The sequence below is a fragment of the Squalius cephalus genome (genome assembly GCF_949319135.1).
Source record: "Squalius cephalus genome assembly, chromosome: 3".
NCBI lineage: Eukaryota > Metazoa > Chordata > Actinopteri > Cypriniformes > Leuciscidae > Squalius > Squalius cephalus.
The window spans coordinates 5,842,869-5,866,731 of record NC_137124.1 but is presented as its reverse complement, the minus strand read 5'-3'; the positions used below and the strand labels follow the sequence as shown (position 1 = coordinate 5,866,731).

Sequence of the window (23,863 nt, the reverse complement as noted above, 5' to 3'; positions counted from 1 at the left end):
GCCGTGCTCCTGGGTCGAGGATGGGCGACCACCGGTGGCTGTCTGAGGAGGTGGAGCTGGAGCGATTGAGACGGAGAGCTCGCTGCTGTGCTCCTGGGTCGAGGAGCGGTGACCGCCGGTGGCTATCTGAGGAGGAAGAGCTGGAGCGATTGAGACGGAGAGCTCGCTGCCGTGCTCCTGGGTCGAGGAGGGGTGATTGCAGTCCGAGAGTATGGGTTACCATACTTGGCCTTCACCTTTTACTTTCACTTTTTTTAAAAAAAGAGATAGAAAGAGGTTAAAAAGAGAAAAAGTTAAGTATCACTGAAATTAAATGGAAGAAAAGCATTAAATCAATCACTGGAGGTGTTCAGTATGTCTGGATTGGGCTGAAGAGGATGGAGCTTGATAAATGGCAATGGTCTTCAGGTGAACCTGTGCTCTATCTGAACTGGGGACCTTAGCAACCTGGGGCCGGTTGCATCAGCTGGACGTAACAAAGTTGAGTGTAAGCTCTACGCTGGACTTATTAGTTATTAGTTATGTCCAGCTTTCCGATGAATATTTACACCTGTTGCACCATCTAAAACTACGACTAGGCGCAGATACGCTTAGTGTAGACTATGCGTGTACACGCTGACATGTTCTACCGCACTGATAGTTAAGATGCCGTCCACGTTACTATGGTTACAACAAATTTTAATTTATTGGCTCCAATGAATAGATGAAAAATGACTGCTGAGCCAGAAAAAAAAAAAATTAAATTACCCAGACTGCGAAAAAAGAAAAAATTGAGCTATTCAGTAAATGTATGCATATTTTGGTATGCATGCATTGGCATAAAATCGAAGAAAAAAATAATTAGCACCTGCAGTGTTGGGGACAGAGCTCCTTTAATGTCTGTTACGTGTTGCAACTGCAGTGATAACTCATTGATTAATTCTAACCCTGCTAAAGCGAAAACGTTAAGTTCTCTGCCTTCATATATATCTAGAGGATTGATGCATTACTCTTTCATGCTGGAAAGCCCACTGATCGTGTAGCGTGTATACCAGATGCGCCATTGTCTCAACATTTTTATTTATCTGTATTTTCACCATGGAAACAAGTCAAGACTTCTCATGTTACACCTACCTTTGACTAGGTGTAAGATTTAATCTCAGACATGCGCTACGCCCAGATGGTGCAACAGGTATTAATTCTACGAAGGACTTAAAACGCATTTTATGTTAAGTTTAATATTATGACTGAGTGTACATTCAGCTGGTGCAACCGGCCCCTGGAGGGTCTGGTTGAGACCCCCCTTTGAACCTCTAGAGTTGATGCCTGACAAGCTTCCGACTCTAAACATGGTTTTCCTTAATGCTATCACTTATTTAAATAGAATCTGCAATTTGCAGGCTCTGTTGGTCTAGCCATCCTGCCTAAACTTTGCCCCAGGAATGGTTAAAGTAATCTTGCATTCTCATCCTGACTTCCTGCCTAAGGTCCCCTTCACGACCGAACATCCGGTCACTCTTGAGGCCTTCTTTCCTCCGCTGTTCACAAAGGAGGATCGGGAGAGTGTTCACAGAATGTGTCCAATCCGTGCTCTTCAGGCCTACGTCTACCGCACTAGCTAGTGGTGTAAGTCAGATAAACTATTTGTTTGTCATGGAGGCCGTAACAGAGGCGACCGCCACAAAACAGACAATTTTACATTGGGTGAGGGATGCTATTGCCCTTGCCTATGAGGCGCGCATTCAAGCTTCACCAGTAGGCATCATGGCTCATTCTACTAGGGGGGTCACTTCTTCCCAAGCCTTAGTGTTGGGTGGCCTCAAAGTGTCCCCTTTCAAAAGAGACCAAAACCATGCATATACTCCAAATGTTTCAAGAACAGCATGCAATTTATTTTGGGTTTGCCTTTTTTAGGCGTTTTAGAGGAAATGTTACAGAAACGCTAAGAACCAACTTATACATAAAAATACAGTAAAATCAGCGCTAACCCTACAGAAAGACCACAACAATAAGTCAACCAACAGATGAGGTGATACTTTTTAACTTTGTGTTTTTGCTGTCATCCAAGTTTTGTCAGATCCTGTTTAAACCACATTTTTAGGCATCTAAATATATGATTTCTGGGAGATTTTGTGTTGGTCTGGCTGTGTCATTTTCCCTGTGTAAAAATGCTTTATGAATGTTTCCTTTTTCTCTTGATTTAGGATGAATCTGGGGGATAAAAAGTACCTGCTTGGAATGGTGACTCCCTTGCAAGCCAAAACAATAATTAAAGCCTTTTTAATTCTTGGCTTATGTAAATTTCTACGAAAAGCATGTTTTTATAGATTTTATTTTATAAAATAAAGTGATGTATCATCATTAAGAACTAAGATCTATCAATGGAAAAAAGGGTTTTGATTTTGACTCTCTGACCCACTGAAGATTTCTGTGCGATTCACACCATGACTAAGAAATGTTAAGGGAAGCATTTAAATAATTTTATGAATGCACTTTATAAATTCAGTATCGAATCATTAATTGAATTGTATCTCATTGTGAATCATCTCGAATCTAATCATTCTGAATTTGCGGAAATCACTCATGAAATCGATTCGCTTCAAATCGACCCAAAGATTCACACCACTAATTTAATCCAAGAAACTGAAATGTGTATGATCATCATATTCTCAATATCAAGCAATCAAATATAGATGTTACATTTATTACATTTATTTGACTGTTTAATGTGACATCACTTCACTTCTGCCTTTCTAAGAATAAAACAGATTTAATTATTCTGAGACACAAATAATGATTATTCTTAAGAGCTGCTGCTCACAGAATCATATTCAACAGTTACTGATACAGATAAGATTAGTGAAAAACATAAAGACACATAAACACACCAGATATGCAAAGAGATTCTTAAAACACACATATATTGTGTTAGTATTTTAGATATCTATAGAATAATAATCATTGATGTAATAAAAAATTTGATTAGATCACATTATGTCATGATAATTAACATACAAAAAAAAAATTACTGGATTCACTCAGAAATTATTAAAGAACAAATCAAACATATGAAAGTGAATAAGAAAAATAAAGAATGAAAATAGTGAATGTAAGTAAACACACAAACATTGACGTCTTCTCACTCCTAATATCTGCTGCAGATGAAGTTGAGTTTGTGAGTCTCAGGAAGGCTGATCCAGCGCTGATCTCCTCCAGACTGAACTGCTCCTTTTCTCTTCGTAAGGCTGCAGTTTTCCGGTGTCGTTCCGTTCCCTGGAGCCCAGTTCTGATAGCACACGATCTCTCCGCTCAACCAGAGCCACATGTTCATTTGGCAGTAGTTGTGTAAACCCAACCACACCGCCTCAGTAGACGCACGTTTAACCACATTCATCACCTCCTCCTGCATCTCGACTGAAAGAACCGAGACCAGATCCGTATAATTCTGTCTGCAGTATCTCAGAGCTTCAGGCCACGTCAGAGTCTCGTTGATCAGAATCAGTTTATCTGGACACAAAACAAACCACAAGCAAAAACTAGAGAGAGACTGATCAAAAACAACATGCAGAACAAACACTGTGGAGGAATCTGTCATGTCAGACATGTAGCGTGAACTTTAAGATATCTGGAGGTGATGGATGGATTGTGTGTGTTTGTGAGGATCTGCTCACCTTCATGACACACAAAAGGAAATTGGTTAAGGCAAGAGATGTCATGCCATTGACCCAGAGCGTTCGGTTCGATCACTATACAGTTTTCATTTCCTCCATCATTATCAGGTTGATCAGACCTCCAGTATCTGAATGAGGAGTCACTCTGATCTGACCACTGCCATGAGTCTCTGAACAGACCGATCCAGACATCATTAGATATGTGATTATCATTGATGAACTTCTGAATCTGTTGATTCTCATTCTGGTTCCTCACACTGACCAGATCAATGTGATTCTGTCTGCAGTAACTCTGAGCGTCTCTCCAGTTCTTCGTCTGATTGACAAAGACGAGTCCTGTGTTCACTTTAAGAAAAACACATGGAAACAGATTCATGAATCAGTTTGTTCATCATTCTTATGCTGCTGTTAACTGTTTACACAGTGGTGAAAGCATCAGACATGCCTGCGCTACCGAACGATTAAATGAGCTTTTTAAACTAAATGCACACTGTCCTTTATGATTGTTGCTTGTCAGACTGTACGAACATGATTAAAAAGGTGGCAGAGAAAATCTCTTACGTTCATTTTGGTCATGGCTTTTCTTGAAAAATGAAGACAATTTGATGGTAAGTCACACTGCAAGACTTTGAGTCAAATCTTCTGACACTGACATAATTTCGTTGGAGGTAAAAATGGACAGCAACGGTCATTAACCGGCTGTCGGTGAACATGCCAAACTAATGATCACATACTTCAGATTGTAGCATAGGATCAGAGTAATATTTTAGGATTTGCAAAATTTGTCTCAGACGGCGAAATTGTGGCCAAAATTGTACTGTGTGCATCGGCTTAAAGGGAAACTCCACTTTTTTTGGAAATAGGCTCATTTTACAACTCCCCCAGAGTTAAACAGTTGAGTTTTACCGTTTTCGAATCCATTCAGCCGAACTCCGGGTCTGGCGGTACCACTTTTAGCATAGCTTAGCATAGATCATTGAATCGGACAAGACCATTAGCATCTCTCTTAAAAACCATGGGTGCAGCAGGCGTAATGATATGACGCAGCGCCTGAAAATAGTCCCCAGCTCGGTAGACTATAGGGTGGACTATTTTCAGGCACTGCGTCATATCATTACGCCTGCTGGACTCATGGTACGGCAGCAAAGTTTCTTGATTATTACGCAGGAATGAGAGTATATTTCCTAGCCATATCAGCCTAGAAAATCGCAACTTTTCATTTTCCGTCGGTCTTAGTACACGATTGAACTACAGAAGAGTCAAGTTTTAAATAGGAAAAATATCTAAACTCTTTGGTCATTTTTTTGAGAGAGATGCTAATGGTCTTGTCCGATTCAATGATCTATGCTAAGCTATGCTAAAAGTGGTACCGCCAGACCCGGAGATCGGCTGAATGGATTCAAAAACGGTAAAACTCAACTGTTTAACTCTGGGGGAGTTATAAAATGAGCCTATTTCCAAAAAAAAGTGGAGTTTCCCTTTAAGGGTTGGTAGATTATAATTAGAAATTTCTCTTTCTGTTATTTTTTCTGTTAACATTTCAGGTATTATATTTGCCACAATGTTACACAAGTAGATTTGGCTTGGAAAATACTACATTTTTATGTGTTTCATTTACATTAATTATAGTGTTTACTACTGATGCATTTCAATTTTTTATAAAAAGCATCTTTTGTTAAATAAATATTTTTTACATTGGGTGTTTGTACTCACTGTTGTTGCAAATGAAATGCCGTGTATCACTACATAGCAAATCATGCCATTCTCCATTTCTCATGAAAGCACACTCATCTGTGCCATCAGGTTGATAAGGTCCCCAGTTCAGATAGAGCGCAGGTTCACCTGAAGACCACTGCCATTTATTAACAACCGTCCTCTTCGGTCCAATCCAGACATATTGAACACCTCCATCATTCACACTCTTCTTCAGCTCGTTCATGTCGTTCATGTTGTCAACGGTGGCCAGATCTGTGTATTTCTCTCTGCAGAATCTCTGAGCTTCAGTCCAGGTCTTCTTCACGTTTATAAAGTGATACTGACGCTGAACACATTCAGATATGGAGCAGAGAGCTGTGAAAGAGAGCGTTTGATTTAATGCTTTTCATAACAGGGTCAAACCTGATGAAACTATAAACCATAAATAAAACAACAAACACACTCACCAATGAGAAGAAGAATCAAATATAGAGTTTGGTCCATTTCTGAGGAAGAAACACATTGACAACTCAAAAACTTCATCTTCAGAGTAAAACATGATCATGTACTAAAAACATTTTAACAGCAAAACACAATGTACAATCAGACAGTATTAACATCTCAAAGTCATATTGTAAGTTATTTGAAGAATGAACATGTTCTTACTTTAGAGGTCGTGTGTTTCTGTCCTGAGTCTGATGTTTCTGTCTGCAACTTTAAACTACGTGAATATTATATCTGCTCTCAACCATCATTCAGCTCATCACATCATTTGTTTATTTCTCTAGAACAAATTTTCATATTTTACTTCCTCTGTATGTGCAACGCACATCTATTCAAATCAGGAAAACAAGTGTAGAATATTTTTATTTTTTACACCTGCACTGTAAAAACTAAAGGAGCCTCAAATATCCTGTCGGATACTCAAGGAACTTCAAAATGTAATTTAGGTGCCTCAAAGCTCTTTCTCCTATAGTAGGGTTACTGGAGGAGCATTGACAACATTTGAGGTTCTTGCTGGAACTTATGGGATCCTTTAAGCACTTTGTATTTAGTTCAGAGGTTCTGGAGTCACCTTTTTATTACTATGAGACCTGGAAGTGCTTTGGGGGGAAATAGAGGAACTTGAATGTGATAAAAGGGTTATCGGAAGATCTTTTAACATTTAAGTGGTTCCTGGAGGATCTCTTATGTTATAAGCCAGCATCTGGAGGAACCCAATGGTTCAGTGAGGCCAGAATGATATTATTATTATCCTATTATTACTTAAGTTTGATTCAGTATATATACCCAGGTGAAAAATACGTAGGCTACTAAAAAATGTACTTGAGTGTGTTTTTAGTAGGCCTTCAATACAAATATAACCTACTTTAATGCATTTTAATACATTGCCTACGTCTTTTCACCTGGGTAGCTTACATTTATTTAGTATAGGCCTATTTTATTGATTAATTTAAACCTTAAACAACAACACTAAATAATAATAATATAAAAAAATCATTAATTATTATTGAATAAATAATAGTAATAAAATAATATTTTTTACTTCTTCATAAATTATTATTTGAAGAAGAAGAACCAGGAGGATAAAGGTTTTATTCAGTCACGAAACTGCTGCTATTCCTCTGCTGTCGTCGCTTCAGTGGTGCTCGCGCTGCTCGCGCGCAACAAAGCTCAGCTGATCGACGTCATCGAGTTTGAAAGTAACGGCTCTCCTCATCAAAGCCTGCGGCATCTTCCGCCGTTTGTTCGGCTCTCCGTTACAAGGTTTGTAAACTCGACAAAGAAATATAAATACTCACTATATATTCGAACACACATATATATAAACTAAATGTATTATACATTACTACGTTTTTACAGTGTTTACCACTCGTTTATTGTACAGTAGGCCTATCTGGTATGAAGGTTTATCTGGTATGAAAAACATTTACGATATTTTTTCTACGTTGATCTAATGACCAAATGGAAATTATTGACTTATTGTCTTGGATTGATTTAAAGTTAGTCATTCAATTCAACATATTCTGTACAACTGTGTCTTCAAATTGCTGATATAACCTACAGCCTAACTAATTTAGCTGATTCCTGCTGTCGTCATTGGTGTTTGTTATGAATAACAAAAGCAGGTTAATATAGTTTGGTCTGTTTTTGTTTAGCCTAACTTACTACAGGTGCCCTCATTCTCTCAAATACCATTTTGAATCCATTTAGTCGTCAATAAATATTATGTAGTGAATAATCAGCTTTGTTATTTTGTTTCCCCAGAACAACCAGTAGGCTACAATGTTTCAGTGGCAACATTGAATTACAGTAAGTACCTGCACCACATGCAAGTACTTTATTACTATGAACTTTCTCTGTGTGCAGTTGTATTGTTTGACTGTGTACTTGTGTTTTTTAATCAGTTATTCTCTGAAAATCTTCTTCCCTCATGCTCTTCAAATCTCATTCATGTTACATTCATGTAATATCACAGGTTTGGAGCCAATAATGCTATGCATTTTTTATAGGCTATACCTTAATCATATGCATTTGAATATAAGACATTTGAGCCCTGAATTATAACTTCAAGTTTGGTCTTTTTCGACAAAAAAAGGAAAAAGCTATTAAATGGCTTAATAAGACTTACCGGTACAACACAAACCACAAACACATGAGTTGTGAATTCATTGATTATTTTTAGGATCTTTTCTGGGACATTTTTGGAGCTTAACCATTTTTACATAAATTGTTGCTTTGAATTGAACTAGACAAGTGTGCATAAGAATGGTTTCATGAATGATTTACACATTTTTTTTCTGCTTGTGTTTCATGCAGTTAAATCTAACGGTGACTGGGGTTGCATTATGCCTGAGATCTGCTTTTGGGTTCCACAGACAGAAAGTCAAACAGGTCTGGAACGTCACAAGGCTGAGGAAATTATTTAAATTTCACAACTATCACTTTAATAAGCTTACTAACAGTAAATTTTGTACCTTGCAGGGATCTCGGTAAGCTGAATACAAGTTTGAACAAGAATAAAAATCCTCCTGTAGACCTGAAAATCATTGAAGTGCCTGGACCATCCACCAGAAAAGAGGAAAACCAAACAGAAAATGAAGCTGATGCACCTTTTCACTTTTCTAACTCGTAAAGTACCTCACATGTCCCTTGTGAAGATTGTATTATTGTTTGCATTTTATGTTGCAGTGAGTAAAGGTGCGTCACATTTGTGAATTTTGTGAAATTACACAGGCACAAAGGTCCATTGGCCATTGTCAGCAGTGTAGCGTTGTAATGTATGAAGCACCACATAAAATTGCTGATCGTGTGGATTCTTATTGAAATGACTGAATTCACCAGTGAACATTCACAGAACAACAGATCATTTTACTACACCTTAACTCTGTTCAAATGGAAAATGTTTTCTGCTTGTTGTGACATAAGGAATACTGTTTCCGGGTCGAAGCCTCTACTTCCTCTATCTTGTTTCTAGATATTGAGAATACTCAACAACCATTTATGGGAACTGTTGATTGAAGTCACACATTTAAGCTTTTCAAAAGCCATAGTGTACATCACAGTCTCCAGTCTTACGGCATCCCAGACTTCAACATTTTATGATTTAAAATAGCTGAATAACTAACCATCAGATATTTCGGAATAGAGATCAAGGTTAGGATCATAATTTTCAGGAATATTACAGAACAATGAGTGCATATTAGCACTGTTTGTTGTTTGTTTTTGGCATCTGAGAGAGCTTTTGGACTTGGAAACAGTGACGTCAGACTTAAGCGAACTGAAACACGTTTTAAAATTAAGTGAAGATGGACATTTTTAATTAGTCAATTTAAATTTTTTATATTGATTTATTACATGGAACATGTGTTTTCTATGCATTTTGTTGAGATGTCTTTTCTTGTGTAGCCTATTGTATACACATGGTTGATTATTCATGTTACTTATGTATTATAAAAATTTTTTTGTGTGTATTCATTGATATTAATCTATTACTAGCTTTTTTCCCCAAGTGCATTGAAGTGTATGTATTAAAATGGATCTAAAATATGTAATAAACAATTCTTATTTTGAATTTGGTTCAGTTTGTTTATTATAATTTAAGTTTATGGTAACCGTAGTAACAACATGAAATTAATTTAATAAAAAAAAAAAAAAAATGAAATTTGGTTCCTGGAGGCACCCACAGTGGTTCCACACCGTGCTTCATATAAGAGTTCCTCAGGAAACCTGTGTGGTTCCTCAGAGAACCACCCCTTTTTAAAGGGTGCCTAGAGTATCTACAGACGGTTCCGCCGGTGTGGCAAAGTGAAGAACCCCAAAAGGTTCCTCCAGGCACCTTTAATTTTTACAGTGTGTGTCAGTATCAGTACATCGCTGGATTAAATATGATATGATTGCATTTCTTCTTCATTAGTGTTTCTTTATCTGTAAAAACACAGAATGAAAGGATCATTTTAATTGATGTAGTGAATTAGCTCAAAATTGAATATATAATTAATAATTAATCATATTGGTTATGATCAATTATTACCTACATATTTTAAATCACCCAAAAAGGGGATACATAGCCCATGTATTTGTATCTAATATGGATAATTAATTACAACGAATTATAATCAATTATTAGCCTATACAGATAGGCTATAACAGATACATTTTCAGATTAACCTTTAAAGGAACACGCTGACTTTTTGGGACTTAAGCTTATTCACCGTATCCCCCAGAGTTAGATAAGTCCATGCATAGCCTTCTCATCTCCGTGCGTGCCGTAACTCTGTCTGACGCACCCACCGCTAACCTACCTTAGCACAAAGACTGGAGGTAAACGGCTCCAGCTAGCATACTGCTCCCAATAAGTGTCAAAATAACGCCAACATTTTCCTATTTACATGTTGTGATTTGTATAGTCACAGCGTGTACAATTAACAAGGTCACATGAGACACAACCATCTTCTAACCATATACATACTGGGAACTATATTCTCAGAAGGCGAAGCACTGCTACTTCTGCGGAGTGATTTGCTCGCAGCGCCTGAGAAGCCCGTGGTGAGGAGTAGAGAGTTTGCTCAGAGTTGGAGTAAATCACTCCGCAGAAGTAGCAGTGCTTCGCCTCCTTGTTATTTGTACACGCTGTGACTATACAAATCACAACATGTAAATAGGAATATGTTGGCGTTATCTTATTGGAAGCAGTCGGGCGTGTGTTTTTTTGTTTTTTGTTTTTACAGATCAGGCTTTGGTCGGACTTGGGCTCATTTAGCTTCTCTCCTTTCATCGTGCCCATAATATACGTGCAGAGCGCTGGCTACTGTGTGAAATATTGTTATATTGATAATATTATAGCTAAATATGCAACGCAATATGAGATTACACGAGTCAAATTTAGGTGACAGTTGACAATGCAGAGCATCAGGGAGAAGTTGGAGAGTGGGGAGTTACTAAAAGTTCCCAATACTTCAGGAAAAGCTGCATTTTGAAAGAGTTTTAATTTGATTACCAAGCCTGAAGCCTTCAACAGTGGATGCTATTCTTTTTCTTCACAACACTCGCGAGTAAACAGTGAATGAGCGCCTACTCAGTTCAACAGATTTTTTTATTTATTTATTATATTTGTATTATTATTTAACGTTAGCCAGTTGGCGAAGAGTTCTTTGAAACGTTGTTCTTCAGTAAAGTTACTTAACATCAAAAAAAGGTAGGCCGTAAATCTTTATTGACTGCTGGATCACATTTGGCTATATAATATTCTCTACTGCATGCTTATGCTTCTCTGTAATGGACAGTCTGTATTAATATTTGTGGGCATAATTGTCGGTGGTAGTAGTTATGTTTGAGGCCTATAATAAAATTTTACCTAGTAGTTAGCTTGTGTGTGCATCTAGCAGAGACAGCGCACATCAGAGAGCGCGCGTCAGAGAGAGCTTAAAGTGATATTGATGTTGGTCTCGGTTCGGGTTCGGGCTGAAAAATTGCAGACGTTTTCGGGCTGGGGCCGGATAAGGGCTTGAACACCACGGGCCAGGTCTCGGTTAGGGCTGTATTTTTTGCCCCGTGCAGGGCTCTAAGCAGTATGCTAGCTGGAGCCGTTTACCTCCAGTCTTTGTGCTAAGCTAGCGGTGGGTCCGTCAGAAAGAGTTACAGCACGCACGGAGATGAAAAGGGTATGTATGGACTTATCTAACTCTGGGGGATATGGTGAATAAGCTAAAGTCCCAAAAAGTCGGCGTGTTCCTTTAAAATTAACAGGGGTTTAACTCTGTGTTTCATTGGAAGTCACCATAACAGTGATTAGGTTTAGTTGGGCTCTTACACTTAATATATATTTTGTCTTTTTTGGCCGCTGTGACAGTGTGTTTGTCAAACACATTTGCAGCAGCAAAGAAATCTAAAGTGAAACGAGATCAGGTGATGATGATTACCTGTTGATATAATCATCATGAAATAGACTGATTCACTGATGCCTTTTGAATCTAACAACTGTGTTGTACCATTAATATATTCACATCACAAAACTTGTGTTACTGCAGCATGAGATAACAATCAGTTAAAAGATTTTAACAAACATGAGCACGAAAAGTTAATCTACGATGACACACACAGACATTAACAATCAGCACATGAATCTCAACAATGGTAGGATACGAGGGATCGCTGCAAGGAAAGCAAATGAGGACGGAGGAATCGAAGGAAAGCTTATTTGTATATTGGAATATTCTTGATCACTCGAGCATCACTTCACTGCGTCATCAGCAGCGCTCAAAGGATCTGCCCTTACGTTATTTAAGTCTGGTTAAGAAATTCATATTTAATAATAAAGCAAGATACCCTGTTGAAATATGTGTGGTTTATTGAAACTGCAACGGTAAAGTATACCTTTCGGATCGGTTCCCTCTATGGGGCAGCGAGGCGGAATAACTGGCCCAGACAAGAGGAGGCCAGGGAAGAACCAGCGTTCCACGGGGGCCTGCTCTGACATGGGTCTGGCGACAGAGGGGAACGACTGTGGCGAAGCGGAGCGTCACACACTGCCATCCACGGCCTCTTGGGGCTCAGAGGAAGGGCCATCAGTTTTTAGAAATTAGAATATTCTCCCCCGGCCCTCCACCGGGGGAAGGAGTGAAGGCTTGGGGGAGGAGTCGCATGGAGGCGGCCTTGGCGGGAAGCAGACTAAGGAAACCACACGTACGGATGACCGTCGGTGCAAAAGGGCCTCAGTCTGCTTCTGGGGGGTCAAAGACTGTTGGGCGCAGTCCTCAACCACACTGTAGAAGAGCCCAGCTTGGGACATGGGGAAGCTGAGAAAACGAGTTCTCAGATCACATCAACCCTCATATCAACCTGGCTGAGCCCATTCCTGGACCACACTTGTGGACATCACCTGGCCCAAGGATCACGCAGGTACCGATGTCGCCCGTAGAGCGAGGTCAGTACCGTCCACGGCGGATCGACCAGCCCGGACATGGGAGGCATAGCGTCCCTGCATGGGGGTCGAGTTTCCGGGAGAAAGGCACTGGGGGCGATTGCTGGTAGTGCAGCACGCGCCATGCCCAGGAACCAATCGTCAAGCCTACAGCACTCGGGGGGAGGGTGGCACCATTCCAACCAATGCTTTCAGCTACCTGGGAAAGCATGGCCGTCAGCTCTGGATCTGACTCGGCTAAAGCTGGCACTCCTGAGGGAGGCAACACAGTCGAATCCTCATTTCCAGAGGAATCAAGCCCGCCTTGTGATGCTGTGACATGACATCTTCCGCCAGAGCCCCTCAGATCACCCTGGCCACCAGCCAAAGTATCCCCTCTCGAGGAAGAGATAGATTGGGGTGTAGCAGAGTGGACTCTACCCACACGGAGATCATTGAGTTTCGATCTAAACATTGCGATGGTCATGTTCCTGCAATGAAAACATGACTCATCCATGAGTAATCATCCATGATTAAGCCCAACATGCCAAACGGCGCTCGTGACTGTTAGGCAGATGGATCATGCACCCACATCACAAGTTCTCTCGTCTTGAGTGTGCCAGATTGCTTCACACCAGGGCATATATCTCTCAGTTTGGCGCAGTGGGCATTTCGTTCCCCAAAGTGTCAATTCTCGATGCAGTGTCTCGTTCCCTTCTCAGGGAATGAGGGTTACAGTCGTAACCTGAGACGTTCCCTTTCAAGGGAACTCACGCTGCATCGAGAATCGACACTTTGGGGAACGAAATGCCCACTGCGCCAAACTGAGAGATATATGCCCTGGTGTGAAGCAATCTGGCACACTCAAGACGAGAGAACTTGTGAACCCGGTGTAGAGAGCAGATCCAGACTGTAATGTTTTATGAAGGTGTGTGGGAAGGCCCAGCCTGCAACATCACAGACCTCATGAAGGGAAACTCCTGCTAGCAGAGCTTTAGAGGAAGTCACTCCTCTGGTTGAGTGGGCTCTTATCAGAAGAGGCGAAGGCAAGCTGTGCGCCTCGTAAGCTGAATAAATTGTTTCTACTATCCATCTGCTGATAGCTTGCTTTGAAGCAGGAGAACCCTTCTTAGGTGACCCAAAACACACAAATAGCTGGTCTGACTTCCTCCAGCCCAAAGTTCTTTGAACATAGGCCTCCAGGGCTCAGACCAGGCATAATAAATGTAGTTGAGCTTGCTCATTCGACACATGCAGTGGAGGATGGAATGCCTGAAGAATTATAGACCGTGCCACATTTGTCGGCACCTCAGGCACATAGCCGGGTCTAGGGTGGAGAATAACCCTTACTCTGCCAGGAGCGAACTCGAGGCAAGAGGGAGCAACGGATAGCTCCTGCAGGTCCCCGACTCTTTTTAGGGACGTAATAGCAAGCAGGAAGGCTACCTTTAAAGATACAAATTTCTCAGACACATCATCCAAGGGTTCGAAGGGTGCCAGGGATAACCCCTCAAGAACCACTGCCAGGTCCCACGTGGGGACCCTGGGCTGGATGACAGGCCTCATCCACCTAGCTACATATTTGCATTTTATAGGCTAATACAACAAAGTGATGTAGCATCATTAAGAACTAAGATCTATCAATGGAAAAAAGGGGTTTGATATGACTCTCTGACCCGCCTAAGGTTTCTGTGTGATTCACACCATGAATAAGAAACGTTATGGGAAGCATTTACATAATTTTATGAATGCACTTTAGAAATCCAGAATCGAATCATTCATTTAATTGTATCTCATTGTAAATCATCTCAAATCGAATCATTCTGAATTTGCGAAAATCACTCCTATGAATCATTAATCAAATCGATTTGCTGTCGACCCAAAGATTCACACCACTAATTTATTCAAGGAAACTGAAATGTGCATGTTTTGTAAGTAACATCATATCCTAAATATCAACCAATCAAATAAAAATTGTACATATTTATTACATTTATTTGACAGTTTATTGTGACATCACTTCACTTCTGCCTTTCTAAGAATAACGTCTCGGGTTACGTATGTAACCCTCGTTCCCTGAGTAGGGAACGAGACGCTGCATCGATACTCGATACTTTGGGGAATGCCTTCGGCATGAAGCGTCTGAAGTCAACTATGGAACTATTCCAATCTTGATTGGTACAACGTCACCCGTGACGTCGCATGTGACGGTGATCCGGAAGCTACAAAAGGGTCACAGGAACCAGGAAATGTTAGCTTCTAATTGGTCAAAGCAAGTCGTTCTCAGGGGCACGAAAAGTGTGGCCGAGGGATGCAGCGTCTCGTTCCCTACTCAGGGAACGAGGGTTACATACGTAACCCGAGACGTTCCCTTTCGTAAAGGGAACTCCCGCTGCATCGATACTCGATACTTTGGGGAACGAATACCCACGCCGCCACACTGAGAGAAAAAACGCCCTGGTATAAAGCATCTGGTACACTCACGGACGATAGAATGAGTAGAGGGCAGATCCAAACTAGCTTGTCATAAGATTTGGTGCAAGAAGGGGAGGTCTGGAGCCGGAGGCTCGACTGACCTCATGGCTGGGAGCCCCAGACAGTAGAAAATATTAGATGAGAGGTGAAGGCAGAAGCGCACCTTGTACTTCAAATATGAGTGGTTTTAGATAACCAACTGTACTCTTAATAAAGGGAATAGCTCCTAACCCTTGATGCATAACTAGATGGACTGACTCCTCTCAGCCTGAGTCCTAATGTAGGAACCTCAAAGGCTACGACCTTGACCATCCGACACATGCGATGGAGGATGGAATACCTGAAGAATCTTAACATTGCCTACAAGTACCTCAGTACCGGGCAAAAATAACGTTGAGTGGCTCCCACGCTAGCAAGTAAGAGGGGGCAGCACCACCACTCTTCCAGGGAGTAAGACGAGCAGGAAGCAGACTCAATAGATTCTCCTATATATACTTATATATCTCAAATATATATTTGTATACCTCACCCACAGGACATGATGGGTGCCAGGGATAACCCATCAGCCTGATGCCAATAGGCTGGATGACAGGATTCATCCTCCAATCTACAGGAACATGGAGTTTCAGTGGGAACGTCCTTTCGAGAACACCCTTAGAGGCTTGCGGAGGGCACTGAGGCCGCCACAGAGGCCCTAAGCATGAACAGGAGATCCCGTTAGAGAGCGGGATGGAACACCAGTACTGAAGCCAGTGGGCAGTAATAAACTGGGTTCAATGCCCTCCCTAACTTAATTGTTTAGTTCCTAGTAGAGTGGGGTTCTAGTATGGATGTCCTGACCACCTCGGTGGAAAGGGCAACCTAATTATGGGTGGGACCCCCTCAGGGGCCAGACCCATAGTCTCCATAACTCTGGTCGGGGATGAAATAATATACCATCAGCCTGAGACAGAAGATCTCTCCTAATAGGAATTTTCCATGGAGGACTCTCCAAGAGACTAATAAGGTCCGAAAACCAAATTTGGGCCGGCCAGTACGGAGCTACAAGGAGTAGTCTCACTCCGTACCTCCTGACCCTTTCTAGAACCCCAGGGAGCAGAGCGATCGGGGGAAAAGCATACAGATGTGACCTCAGCCACATCTGTACCGTGGCATCCAAGCCCAAAGGAGCTGGATGTGAGAGAGAGTACCAGAGCGGGCAATGAGAGTTCTCATGAGAAGCGAACAGGTCAACCTCCGCCCGGCCAAACTCTCTCCATATAAGCTCAACCACTTCAGGGTGGAGCCACCATTCCCCGGGCCTCGGCCCCTGCCTCGACAGGATGTCTGCTCCCATATTTTCAACCCCAGGAATATAAATAGATCTGACAGAGAGAAATTTGTCCTGGGACCAAAGAAGAATTTGATGCGCCAGTCTACAAAGAGGGCGAGATCTCAAACCTCCTTGGCGGTTGATATAAGAGACCACCGACATATTGTCTGTCCTAACAAGAACATGATGGCCTCTGAGGTCTACAAGGAAGTGCCTCAGGGCAAAAAAAAAAAATACAGCCAACATCTCCAAGCGATTAATATACAATGTGAGATGATGGTCTTTCCAAGTACCTCGGGTGTAACGGCCCTCCATAACCGCACCCCAGCCCGTGAGGGACGCATCCGTGGTCAGAGTTTTTCTCTCCCATGGTGCTCCCAAAACCGGGCCCTGAGACAGGAACCATGGTTTCTTCCATACGACAAGAGAACGAAGGCATCTGCGCGTAACTCTGATCGTACGAAAAGGGTTTCCCAGAGGAGAAAATCCCTTGTTCCTGAGCCACCACTGCAAGGCCCTCATATGGAGCAGACCAAAGGGTACTACCGTGGAAGCTGCAGCCATAAGACCCAAAACTCTTTGAAAGTGTTTGACAGTGATAGCCTGGCCTAACCTAATACTCTTCATTGTGTTTAAAATAGTATTTATACAAGCAGGAGACAATTGTGCCCGCATTGTGACCAAGTCCCACTCTACTCCCAGGGACGTAGTCCTCTGAAGAGGAGTTAAGGAACTTTTCTTGACATTGAGTCTCAACCCCACGCACCTCAGATGGCGCAAAACAACATCTCGATGTTGAATTGCTAGTTCTTTTTGACTGAGCCAAAATGAGCCAGTCATCTATAAGATACGGACCCCCTGAAGTCTCAAGGGAGCAAGGGCCGTGTCCATACATTTAGTGAAGGTGCGAGGGGATAAGGCTAGGCCGACTGGAAGAGTCCAGAACTGATGCGCTTTTCCCCCCAAAAGCGGATCTCGGAAACTTCCTGTGATGGGGTTAGAAGGGAAAGAGGAGTTAAGGAGCTTGTGGATCTATCAAGACAGACCAGTCCTCGGAGCTGGTCTGACTGACAGTCGGTAACTTGAATCTGAACCCCCTCGGAGGTTGATCCAGTACCCTGAGATCCAAAATAAGGCCTAACTCCCCCCCCCTCATAGGAACTATGAAGTGCCAGCTGTAGAACCCGGGCTCCCGTAACCAAGGAAGAGCCCACTTTGAGGTTTCCTGTGTTAAGAGGGACTAGACTTCCTGTTCCAAAAACCGACCCTGCTCGGGGCTGGCCGACATGTGAACCACCCTTAGTAGATAATATTTGTATATTATCTCCACCATAAGCAGGACCCCCTAGGCTATATTTTGAAGACCCCTCGGGGTGTCTAAATATGCCATTATGGGGACCAGTCCCTCGAGACTGGCCTCGGCTATAAATTTCCAAATGGCTTTGGTGACCTGAAGCAGCTAACTGGCAGGAACTAACCGAAATATGCTCTCTACAGACCTCCTGAGAGGCGGCGAACTCGACAGTGCCGCAACGTCTTCGGGCAGATACTGCGATTTGTGTTCGCTGGAAGCCGATGTGTCCCGAAGCGCCATCGGCGGCGGGAAGCAAACATCGATTTCCTAAGGGCTGCATAAGGGGGCGAGACTCCTGTACTCGCTCTCCTGGGGGAACGCCCATAAGGGTCTGCGTGTTACGACAAGACCTCTTAGTTGAAGCCTTCTTAGCCCAAGAGACAGTCCTCAGACCTGTCTTCGGTATGGAGAGCTTCGTGCGAGAATGTTTCTTCTGGCCCCAAGCCTTATACGGGGGGGCACGAGAGGAAACCTTCTCAAAATATGAGGAGCTGGCGGCTGTCCCATGAGGCTGCCCCCTGGCAGCAACCCCATGAGACCTGGACTGACAACTGGGGATAGCTGATTGTCGCTCTGCCTCCTGAAGCCTCTCGACAACGGTTCTTGCCGCGTCGCCAAAGAGGCCAGAAGGTGAAAGGGGAGCATCGAGAAGGAAAGCCCTGTCTTCCTTCCCGATCCACAAGCGAATAAGCCATAAATGTCTCTCTGAGACGACTAGTGCTGCCATAGAACGGCCAATAGCACGGGCCGTCTCTTTAATAATACGGAGAGATAAGTCAGATACTCTACGATATTCAGTAATATAGAGTGAGACCTCCCAGTTATCATCCACCTGCTTGAGGAGGTCAGCCAGGTATGCCTGTAATAACCCCATCGTGTGTGGGCATGCACCAGCTCGACCACCGCCATATATGCTTTCCCTAACAAATTCGATGTACGAGATTTGGAGGGAAGTGTCTGAGCTATCAGGGGTGACGCAATGTCGGGGAGAAAATATTTCGCAAAATATTCCTCAACCCGAGCCATCACCTAATAACCATTTTCATTAGATTCCCTAATGGATGAGTAAATATATACATGGGGGAAAATAATTGAGATGAAAATGGATTTTTCCACGATCTTGATACCTCAGTATGGAGATCAGTGAAAAAGGGAAGGCTCTGACACGAAGATTGTGACTGGGTCTGCAGGAAGCGCTCATTCATTTTATTTTTCTTAGTCGCTTCCTGCTTATTATATGGCCATTTAACATTTAATTTAACCACTGCCCTGATTACAACCTCCAGCAACTCCTCACTAACGGGAATATGGGGTGGCGAATCCCCCTATCCACGTGATTCAGTGTTAATAGATAATATCTAACTCCTCGGAGCCAGATAAATCAAACGCTGTGTCTTTAACACGGTCGGAAGAAGCCGCAGCGCGGGCTTCCGAGCCGTGCGCGAGACCAGTGGAGCTGGTTAATAAACACTGAGAAAGGGTCGCAACCGTCTCAGTATCATATGCCAGCCCCACGTGCGAATCACATGCATACAAGCGGCGCGCTGCCTCAACAGACGCGGGACCTGATGCACTGGAAACGCGAGCCTGATCTAATTGATCGAACAAGCTCAAACGGGAGCGGAGCTTTTTCATTGAAAACAGTTTGCACAGACAGCGCCCTCGAGCACCGCCTGTGCATGCTCCACTCCCAGACAAACTACACAAAGCGTGTGTGTGTCATCCTCGCTTAAATAACGTGGGCAAGGGGACGCACACTGCCTGAATAGCTTATCTTTTTTCGCCATAAATAATACTCTTTTCACGGGACAAACAACACCAAATAGAACAGACAAGATGACATAGAGCGCTTGCTGAAGACCAGAAGCTAACATTTCCTGGTTCCTGTGACCCTTTTGTAGCTTCCGGATCACCGTCACATGCGACGTCACGGGTGACGTTGCACCAATCAAGATTGGAATAGTTCCATAGTTGACTTCAGACGCTTCATGCCGAAGGCATTCCCCAAAGTATCGAGTATCGATGCAGCGGGAGTTCCCTTTACGAAAGGGAACCCAGATTTCATTCTCCTGAGACACAAATAATGATTATTCTTAAGAGCTGCTGCTCACAGAATCATATTCAACAGTTACTGATACAGATAAGATTAGTGAAAAACAAAAACACATAAACACACCAGATATGCAAAGAGATTCTTAAAACACACATATATTATGTTAGTATTTTAGACATCTAAAGAATAATAATCCTTGGTTTTATAAAACTTTGATAAGATCACATTATTTCATGATAATTAACATAGAGAAATAAAACAGGCTTTTAGAACATAATTAGAAGATAAATTATTAAAGAACAAATTAAACAAATGAAAGTAAATAAGAAAAATAAAGAATGAAAACAGTGAATGTAAGTAAACACACAAACATTGACGTCTTCTCACTCCTCAGATCTGCTGCAGATGAAGTTGAGTTTGTGAGTCTCAGGAAGGCTGATCCAGCGCTGATCTCCTCCAGACTGAACTGCTCCTTTTCTCTTCGTAAGGCTGCAGTTTTCCGGTTTCGTTCCGTTCCCTGGAGCCCAGTTCTGATAGCACACGATCTCTCCGCTCAACCAGAGCCACATGTTCATTTGGCAGTAGTTGTGTAAACCCAACCACACCGCCTCAGTAGACGCACGTTTAACCACATTCATCACACGACGCTGCATCTCGACTGAATGAACCGAGACCAGATCTGTATAATTCTGTCTGCAGTATCTCAGAGCTTCAGGCCACGTCAGAGTCTCGTTGATCAGAATCAGTTTATCTGGACACAAAACAAACCACAAGCAAAAACTAGAGAGAGACTGATCAAAAACAACATGCAGAACAAACACTGTGGAGGAATCTGTCATGTCAGACATGTAGCGTGAACTTTAAGATATCTGGAGGTGATGGACGGATTGTGTGTGTTTGTGAGGATCTGCTCACCTTCATGACACACAAAAGGAAATTGGTTGATGCAAGTGATGTCATTCCATTCACCCTGAGCATTCGAATAGATCATTGTACAGTTTTCAACACCTCCATCATTATCAGGTTGATCAGACCTCCAGTATCTGAATGAGGAGTCACTCTGATCTGACCACTGCCATGAGTCTCTGAACAGACCGATCCAGACATCATTAGATATGTGAATATCATTGATGAACTTCTGAATCTGTTGATTCTCATTCTGGTTCCTCACACTGACCAGATCAATGTGATTCTGTCTGCAGTAACTCTGAGCATCTCTCCAGTTCTTCATCTGATTGACAAAGACGAGTCCTGTGTTCACTTTAAGAAAAACAAACGGAAACAGAGTCATGAATCAGTTTGTTCATCATTCTTGCGTTGCGTTATAGGTTTTAATGTGAATAAGAGCAGTGAAGCATCAGAAACACGTGTAATTAAAAGACTGTTTCTACAGCTGATGAAATATTTCAAATTATATTAATGATGATTTTGCTAACATTAAGTATCCTTTGTAAATTTTTGTGGTAATTTTATTGCATCTTTATATTTCTCCATCATGTTTTGTTACACATTTCTCTAGAATTCTGTATTCAGACACACAGAACTGAATGAGAGACACATTAAACAGATGAAGATGTTAAACTGCAGCTAAATATATTTTTTAACTAATCCTTAGAAACATGTCAGTAAAAAAAAATATTCAAAAGGTTGAATTGTAGACTAATAATACATACAAATTAATATTGTTGCAATAATAACACTATTAGTGTTTGTTTTGTTAATAGTCTGTCTGGTTTTTCACATTGTAATGGACAATGTGTCTATGTGAGTTCATTTAAAGTTCATCTAAGAATGACATTTTATACAGGTTTGTGTTGAGATGATTTATGTTTAATTACAATCTCCAAAACAAAATGACTATATCATATTTCTGTAATACAGTTGAAAACAATAAAATCAACTGACAAGATGTGAACTGAATTTTGTTCTCAGGACAAGAGTTTTGTTCATAAATATCAAGATGGGGCAAGATGTTGTATGTCTATTTTATGTTAAAATATTATGCATTCATTAAATCATTACAAGTTATGTTTGTCAAAACAATGGTTTGAAAGTTTTTTTAAATATAATTCTCTAGGCTCTCTAATGTCAGATTCTCACAGTTATCAACAAAAAAGATTAATTGGATCGACCAGATTTAATATGGTTTTATTTTCTATACAGAAGTTAAAATTGTGACAAAAATCTACAGTCTCTCCTATATTTATGAGCAAATTAAAAAGTAGCAGCATTTAGTATTGCATTAAAATTGTATACAGTATATTGTGCATCTTTTTATTAATGAATGTTTATTGTGATTGTATGGAGCTGCACTTACTGTTAGATGAACTGCAGATGAAAGTCAGGCTGTTACTACACGACCAATCATTCATTTGTCCATTTCTCATGAAAGCACACTCATCTCTGCCATCAGGTTTTCTAGGTCTCCAGTTCAGATAGAGCGCAGGTTCACCTGAAGACCACTGCCATTTATCAACACTCGTCCTCTTCAGTCCAATCCAGACATACTGAACACCTCCATCATTCACACTCTTATTCAGCTCGTTCATGTCGTTCATGTTGTCAACGGTGGCCAGATCTGTGTAATTCTCTCTGCAGAATCTCTGAGCTTCAGTCCAGTTCTTCAACACGTTTATAAAGTGATACTGACGCTGAACACATTCAGATACGGAGCAGAGAGCTGTGAAAGAGAGCGTTTGATTTAATGCTTTTCATATCAGGGTCAAACCTGATGAAACTATAAACCATAAATAATACAACAAACACACTCACCAATGAGAAGAGGAATCAAATATAGAGTTTGGTCCATTTCTGAGGAAGAAACACATTGAAAAACTCCAAAACCCAAGTAAAAAAAAAAAAAAAACTCAAGTTTTAACATCATGTAATAAAAACATTTTATCAGCATAACACGATTCACAATCATTCAGACAATATTAACATCTGAAAGTCTAATTGTGTTTGAAGAATGAACATGTTCTTACTTTAGAGGTTGTGTGTTTCTGTCCTGAGTCTGATGTTTCTGTCTGCAGATTTAAACTACGTGATTATTATATCTGCTCTCATTCCTCATTCATCTCATCACATCATTTGTGTATTTCTCTAAAACTAATTTTCATATTCTAATTCCTTAGTTGTAAAATTTTCCTCCTCTTTTCCTTTATTTGCATATTGTCAGTCAATATCATTCAATATTAAACATGGACCTTAATCATAAAATATAATCATATTTACATTAATAATTTATTTTTTAACATTCACAACTAAACTTACATCCCTGTTCAATTTATTTTGTGTGTTTGTGTTTCTCTGCTTTTGGTCACTTTTTATCTGTTTGTGTGTGAACTGAACAACCCACTAATGATCTGATTGATGAGGGTTGAGTTCATTAATGAAGACTGGTGATACTGGTTACTGGGAGCCTTTAAAAAACCCTGTTTGAGACTCCAGTCAAAGAGAAAGAAACGTGTGTGAGATGAAGCAGTGAGTTTGACTATTGAGAGAGTATGGGTGCTTCTCATTTCTTATTTGTGCATCCTTGTTTCCTTTCCTCGCATCTCAGCTCACTCCTGTAGGATATGAGCGAACACTGCAAGGAAAGAAAATGAGGACAAAGGAATCGAAGGAAAGCTTATTTGTATATTGGAATATTCTTGAGCACTCAAGCGTCACTTCACTGCGTCATCAGCAGCGCTCAAAGGATCTGCCCTTATGTTATTGAAGTTTGGTTATTTAAGAAATTCATATTTAATAATAAAGCAAGATACCCTATTGAAATATGTGTGGTTTATTTAAACTGCAAAGGTAAAGTATACATTAAAATTATTGTGACAGTTGTGAAGGGGAGGATAATTAATATAATAAAACACTTACGCATAGGAGACTCCTCACTCCTCACTCCTCCATCCTCGCTCCTCCGTCC

General features: G+C 41.3%; 1 protein-coding gene across 1 annotated transcript; it reads right to left on the bottom strand.

The window, feature by feature from the left end:
* Positions 1-1,805: 1,805 nt before the first annotated feature.
* LOC307156257 (C-type mannose receptor 2-like) lies at positions 1,806-22,750 on the bottom strand (the record flags this gene model as incomplete). Its single annotated transcript, XM_079867552.1, has 7 exons — positions 1,806-3,486; positions 3,651-3,995; positions 5,364-5,720; positions 5,813-5,851; positions 20,857-21,201; positions 22,259-22,621; positions 22,714-22,750. The coding sequence occupies 7 exons, from the start codon at positions 22,748-22,750 to the stop codon at positions 3,125-3,127; spliced, it is 1,848 nt and encodes a 615-aa protein (XP_079723678.1). The 3' UTR covers positions 1,806-3,124.
* Positions 22,751-23,863: the final 1,113 nt, after the last annotated feature.